At 44.1% G+C, this 7,455-nt stretch overlaps 2 protein-coding genes across 2 annotated transcripts in view; both read right to left on the bottom strand.

The window, feature by feature from the left end:
• LOC106809576 (cytosolic purine 5'-nucleotidase-like) overlaps positions 1-1,543 on the bottom strand; it is a 54,558-nt gene extending 53,015 nt beyond the window's left edge. Inside the window, 2 exon segments of the mRNA XM_014812704.1 lie at positions 616-839; positions 1,476-1,543. Coding sequence (XP_014668190.1) covers positions 616-839; positions 1,476-1,523 — 272 coding nt within the window. The 5' untranslated portion in view covers positions 1,524-1,543.
• A 1,753-nt stretch (positions 1,544-3,296) lies between these two features.
• The window catches only part of LOC106809575 (7,8-dihydro-8-oxoguanine triphosphatase-like), a 12,545-nt gene continuing 8,386 nt past the window's right edge, over positions 3,297-7,455 (bottom strand). Inside the window, 1 exon segment of the mRNA XM_014812703.1 lies at positions 3,297-3,690. Within this exon segment, the coding sequence (XP_014668189.1) occupies positions 3,506-3,690 (185 nt within the window). The 3' untranslated portion in view covers positions 3,297-3,505.

The raw sequence follows: 7,455 nt of genomic DNA, 5'->3' as shown, positions 1-7,455 counted from the left end.
TCACAGTTTTAGAAGTCTACTCGCTATCGCCGCGACGCCTGGTCAATCTGGTTGAATTCAGGTAAATATACTTCGCCCATGTTGCATTTAAGCACAGCGATGTATAAAATGCATAGTTATCATATAAAGTAGAATACAATGCATGTATTCTCAAATAAGTTATGTATGAGTTTACTGTACTTTCACGGCTCATGTTTTATTACATATTAAATCGAATCGGATCGAACCAGATCGAAATATCAACAAACAAAAAAATCAATAATCGTTCGAAATAATTTGATACCAATGACAGCCCTATGTATAACTACGACTTATAGTTATAGGAAATGCCAAAAATGTCATTTATGTGTTTCATCTATATATAGGTGACTGCTGACACAGGTTAGACTGTATTTCATCTAGATATAGGTGACTGCTGACACAGGTTAGACTGTATTTCATCTATTTACCATTAATATATCTCGCATTAAAGTCAGCAGTTTGAATTCACATTCACCATTGCTCTTATGCAACTTCTCGCTAATAGATAAATATTAAAGTAAATTCATCAGGTAACGTGCCAAAAGCAATGCGCTTCATAATGACCTTCATAAATTAAATACGAATGAGATTTACCTGTGAATGCTCGTCTTTTTCTTGCTAGAATTCCACGTGTTGTCATCCTCATTACCGGAGTAAAACGCGACTTCCAAGCAACTGCCACTGCCTGTGCCTTTCATGATCGACTCTCCCCCCGCAAATATATTCTCCACCTCCAGGCCATTACGTGAGGACGACGACGACACGCCGGAGGCATTTCTCTTCAGGTACCCTGTTTCCGCTTGCATCTTTATTGCACTCTGAAAATATTTCAAGATGACGCTCAGATTATCGCCCCGGGCTGCGCATAGGCTTGGAAAAATAATATACGTGCAAACTTGTGAAAGGATTCAGTTATCGGGTAGTGGCATGATAGAAAACAGGGCTGGCACAAAAAAGGCAGTGCAGAATTAAACAGGTATAATAAACTGTTAAAAAAGTGTGACTTTCGAAATCGTGTTTCTCGCTGATAATTGGAAATAAATGCATTACTTCACGTGCAGTTATGCGAGAGCATGAGACTGCACAATTTAATTTTCAACCCTCACAATAAACACTAATGGTACTGATACAGGACGTTACACTTCCTCGTATTGCATTAAAAATATATCAGATTATAACCAACTTTTAATGAAACACTGTTCTAGTCCAACCCTGGTAGCACAGCTAATAAGTAGTTTAATATACGTAGATATGCATCAGTTCTCTATGAAGCCATGACTAAGGCATGAACATTTCCACAAATCTAACTGCATAGCCGCTGCCGAGAGATACGACAAGAGAACTGATGAAACCCGATGATAAGTCGGCATCAGCGGCGGTAGATACAGAGTACAGACACTATCTTCACGCATTTTATGAAGTGTAAAACACGTGTTTGTGAATACTAAACCCACCTGAATTTCCATGATATTGACTAGACTGCTGCAGTAGAGTTTATACATATGCAAGACGCATCTTTTGCATATATATATAAAACTAGCAAAGAAGATGCGTTTATTGCAAGAGAAAGATTTAAAACCGGTGTTACGAACGCTAAGCTCCTGCTGCTGATACTGCCCTAGTTACAGAAGCGCTATAAATAACTAGAAAGTTACCTTAGTTGTGGAGACAGCCTCGAATTTGTAATGCCAAACAGCTGATCAACAGCTGACTAACTCCGACAAACACGTGCTGCCATCTACTAATACTAATTCCTTGCACTGTGACGTGGGAGAACCCTCGTTTAGACAGACAGCTAACGTGTGCGCACAGTTACACAGAACCTAAACCTCGCGAAACGTTCACAATAACGCAAGAATTTGCAGCGATCCTCAGTGTCGTAGTGAAGCAACCAAACTACTACAAAAAAGTGTTTTCTGTGCACGTTTTCTTTATCACAGAGAAGCTTACACTACGTATAAACACGATTCGTTGCAGGGGTTATGCTAGTTTCACGTGATAACTCAAGCAGACCAACCTACTGACGCTGATAGGGTCTATGTCGCCCAGGGTACTGCCGGAACGTACCCTGGATACGGTCCGGTATACCGGAACGTACCCTGGTAACTATCTGATATGGTTAGGGTTAGGGTTAGGGTTAGGGAGTAGGCGTAGGCGACTCCCTACTCGTTTATAGTGGAGTAGGCGAGGTACGGTCTGGCATATTAGATAGTACCAGGGCCATCCTTAAAAAATTATATGTTTGCTGTCCTCCGACCGACCCACGAAAATAGCCGCGACCCAAAAGTTTTTTTTTACATTTTGGGTTCCATATTTTAATTTTTATTTATTTTTTACATTTTTCATAGTTAAGACTGAAACACAAAGCATGTGTGGCAAACATGAGGACAGACTTAAAATAACTATTATGCCTCACAAAAAAAAAATTACCTACCTACCTACCCACTAAAAAAATCATGGGTCGGGGGACAGCAAACATAGAATTTTTTAAGGATGGCCCAGGGTACGTTACGGTATACCGGACCGTACCCAGGGTATGTTCCGGCAGTACCCAAGGAGACATAGACCCTGGCAGCCCTACTGACACAAAGGAATGCCCGAACCTGACACACGCAGTACACATGTACTATTAGACATATCATGGCCTGGGAAGTGCTGGGCATGTTGACTCATGACCTAAATCCGTGCAATTTCAACTTGTCTCTCATCCTTTTCCAATGTAGAGATGTCCAGAAAGCTATATAATGCTAGGTATGGCATAGCAGCTCGCCACTAATACTCCATCTACAGACAGGGGTTTTGTTAAACCAAGCTTAGTTATGCTCGCCAACTTTTCTTCTATTTCTTATAGACACGCGCGTAGCTTGATTGTGTACACTTCTGGTGCAAAAACAGATGAATTTAACAATTATAATAAACGTCTAGTTAACAAAACTGTAAAAAACTATTATGTGTAGTACAGGTCTACAGACGTGTGATTTCATGCAATTAAATGCAGTGTACTCGAAATTTCACCTTATTTTACAGTTTTAAGCCTGTACCTCATAAGGTTTAGACTGTAGAGTAATACATCCTAGCGCTCTCCTACCGAGGAGGCATTATTTCAGTAAATTATTCATGCATAACCTATGTACAGTGCACACCCACTCATCAGGCTAGCTTGCTCAACGTACCAACGACTGCAGTTTAGATTTATAACTCAGAATGAAGGAGTTAGCAGAGCTCATAGGGTCTATGTCCCCCAGGGTACTGCCGGAACGTACCCTGGGGTCATAGCTGTACGCTATTGCGCTGCAGCACTAACTAAGATCTGCTTTTTCCAAGTGTTTGTTGTATTGTTACTGTAACCGGCGTCTGCACACAAATATAGTCAATAATAATAAATCGGTATGGTGGCTCCCATACGTAATTAAAATAAATCATCTATTTCACTCAACAGCTATTCAATCCTAGCTTACATTAATACATACAGATACATAATAAATTACAATACTGGATTTAATGTATCCACTTTCTTCAATGTGTGTTCTAAAATATTGTCCATTCCTTGGAATTTAAAATAGCCTTCGAACTTTGCTCCATTCAGCATTATTGGGAACCATAGATGATCATCTGGCCACATGTCGCTGAACGGTATGTTTGCAATGTCATACCATTTTGGTCGCATTTCTGAAAAAAATGGATATAACTAAATTTATTAATTATTTATGACTTATATAAAGGAATCTTTAATACTATGATGATAACAGTATACTGACACAACAGTCTGCAGCCAGGGATCGGTGGCGGATCCAGTCTAAGTGAATTTTAGGGGGGGGGCGAATCGTGCTGGGGCGGGGTGAATCATGCGAGCTCAAGGGCACAAAGCACCCGAGAGGGAGGGTGTTAGGCTAAAATACCCTTTCCCGAAAAATTCTAGGGGGGGCGACCGCCCCTGTGCCCCCCTGGAATCCGCCACTGGGATGTAGCTAGAGGCGGGTTTGCCCTCCAGAACAATGTAGATATTACTGCATAGCCAATAGGACAACAATCCTCGCGCACCCTTAATTAGCAATAGACGCACATCGGTGCAATGCGGAAGCAGAATACAGTGGCACACGTAAGATTTGTTCATCGAACGCACGCGAAGTTGAATATTTCTTATCACTCAGCATCTACGCCCACTGCGCACCCCAGGTGCTCGTCCAGCCCTGCGCGCTAAAATGGAAGTTTAGCTGACTGTTCAGTCAACACCGTGACAACAGTTGAGAGGCGCTGAAAGGAAATTAGTACTATTGCCCAGGGTAAAACACACGCTTTGGTACTGTAGAGTCCACAACGTTAGAGCATTGTCTTGCGGCCATTCTAAGGCATCATTACAATTATACATAAGGCCGGTGATTTCTGGTTCTGGAACGCGTCGTGCTGTCGATATGCTTGAGTGTTAGTCAGTAGGAGATGAAAAACGTTAGGTCATCATACTCTCATGACTTTTACCATGGCACACCCGCTGCTGGGACTCAGCCCGTGCGGCGGCGTGGTGGCGCAGATCTGACATCAACACACAGTTAAATATTGAGAAATGTCGCCGACAAGGATTGCAATATGGTCATACTGACCCTAGTTCAGAGCACCGTAGAACATAGTCGTTGCCATGGCCAGCTCATTCGCCTATAGGCATTAGCTCAGACACTCGCGATAAACAGAATTAGATTAGCGACAGGAATCCGTCGCGCGATGCTGAGAAGCGAAGTGAATATTTTATATCAGAATTTTTTACCGATGCACACGTGCTGTGCAGCCGTGCCCGGCTTCAGTCGAAACGTATAAAAACCGCCAAAGGAAATCTATTGCAGTCGAACGTCGACGGCAACGTTGCAGGGCCAGTTCGCAGCCATGACATTAGCATAGCTGGGATTCGGGGAAATGCGGTAGCGCGATGCTGGAGAGCGAAGTGAATATTTTATATGGCAGATTTACCATGGCACGACGTGCTGTCAGCCTGCGCGGCTTCAGTCGAAACGTATAAAACGGCCGAAGGAAATTCTATTGCAGTCAACGGTCGACGGCAACGTTGCAGCGTGCCATTCGCCCATACATTAGGCATAGCTGGGGAATTGGCGGAATCGCTGCCGCGGCGATGCTGAGAGCGAAGTGAATAGTTTTATATCAGATTTTACCATGCACACGTGCTGTGCCAGCGGCTGCCCGGCTCAAGTTGAAACGTATAAAACGGGCCGAACGAAAATTCTATTGCCAGTCAAGCGTGGACCTCACGTTGCAGCGGCCATTCGCTCCATACATTAGCATATGCTGGGATTCCGGGATCGGTCGGCGCGATGCTGGAGGCGAGAGTGAATATTGTTATATTAGATTTTACCGAATGCACACGTGCTGTCAGCGCTGCGCGGCTTCAGTCGAGATCGTAATAAAACGGCGCGAAGGAAATTCCTATTGCCAGTCACGTCGACCGAACGTTGGGCAGGCGGACCATTTTCCCGGCCATAAAGCATTAGCATAGCGTAGGCATTCGGGCAAGGAGATCACTGTTTCGAGCGCAACTGCTGTGGAGTGGAGACAAGATGTATAGCAAGGACTAGTCTAAGTAACTTCGAGATGTTAACGCGATTCATTGACACTATGGCAACAATTCTCGAGATATCGCGCTGTTAGCCGCAGGTAGTATTGGGTACCGGACATCTGTGGCTTGCAGATGTGGAACGTCACGGACTATAGGTATATAAGTAGAAACTCTACGTCATTACTCGATATAACTGGAAATTCTATTGGCATAGATACACTCGAATCTGACTTCACCAGGGCAGGATATGAACAGGAAAATAATAAACTGGGATCTACTACTACCGCGCCATTCGCGACGCATACATTAGCATAGTGGGATTCGGCGCATCGTCCTCACGATGCTGAGAGCGAAGTGCATAATTTTGCTCATCAATAGGATATATATAACACCATTATGCAAACGTGCTGGCCTCACTATAGCTGCACAGCTGACTATAGCTCTGTAAATAAACGCATTTTATTTAGAAAGGAACGCGCGTGAGATGGAAATATCTATATATGAGCCCAGTGCAAGCAGTGGTTCGCTACTCTGACTCCCATTCGTATATGGCCAACTCGGGTGGGATAGGGGATAACTGAACGCGATCTACCCATTACGCCATCATTTATAGCATAAGCTCAGTGTATTCCACAGGAGAATCGTAGTGGCTGTTTGCATAGATCTGACGCCGCAGTATAGACTTTGAATATTTAACTAACGTCCAGATTTTCGGCCAATGCACGTGCCTGTCAGCGTGCCGCTTCAGTCGAAGCAACGTATAAAAAAATGCCGCATTCCACTTCCTTTACCAATCCTCTCTTCTTCATGCCGAGGAAGAAGGCCTGACGGGAAGGCGAGGAACTGCTCGTAGACCGTGCCGCTCAACACGCCTCAGCACGACAGAGATGTAACGATGTGCTGATCGGCTGCCCACTTTTTCGCACATTTCCACGAGATTCGCACATTATTGCGCAATATAGGCTAGGATCTTACGAGAAGCCAATACGTCGCATGCTGTAAAAATGTGATCTGACGCTTATGTCCAGAAAGATGACAAACAAGTCATTTTAAGTGGTTACACTCAATATTGAATTGCACATCATAGCAATTAAAATATTGAAGCTTAGGGCTGTGGGGGTATACTCGGGGTGGCTGTCAGTCAGGTACTGGCGGTGGGGGTACTGGGGGTATACTATGCTTTGCCCAGTCGAAGAGCGTAAAATATGAAGAGAATTCGAGAGGCCAGATAGGGGAATAATTCTTATGATAGCCAGTACGGAATAAATGCAATGTCATGAAACTCCAAGTTATAGGACATATGGCAGCATTCGAACCTTATACTCGCATTATTACGTATAGGGCTGGATCTCCGTGTGTGGCATACGGGCAATAGGTGGGCGTCGGGCTACTCACATAAAGATAATAAAGAACACGACGGTTTCGTGCGCGTGAGAGGCGAAAGTGAATATTTTATATCAGATTTAACCAAATAGTTCTGGCGAACTTCGTCAGGTGATGCGGGCCAGGCCGCGGGCACGGCGCAAGAAACATCATGCGTCAGACCGCGCCATCACAGCAGCGCCTGTCCAGCGAGTTGTACGCCGCTCATCCACACCGGGGGATCTATATAAGCCTCACGCGCAACGTCGCCGCATCACCTGACGAAGTGTCGCAGTAGCGCACGAAACCGTGGTTCTTCTATTATCTTTTGGACCACCCATTGCGAGACAAACGGGATAATAGTAAGCGAGTTTCATTTCCGCAATGGATAATATTTTTAACCTTAATAATTATATAGATATTTATTAGCTCATGATGATATCAGGGGTCGAAATAAGCGATGGTCCGATGGTCCAGGGCATCCAATAATCAAGAGGACTATCAGATTTTCA

The sequence above is a fragment of the Priapulus caudatus genome, unplaced genomic scaffold (genome assembly GCF_000485595.1).
Source record: "Priapulus caudatus unplaced genomic scaffold, Priapulus_caudatus-5.0.1 Scaffold365, whole genome shotgun sequence".
NCBI classification, from domain to species: domain Eukaryota; kingdom Metazoa; phylum Priapulida; class Priapulimorpha; order Priapulimorphida; family Priapulidae; genus Priapulus; species Priapulus caudatus.
This window is presented reverse-complemented; position numbering and strand designations above follow the sequence as displayed.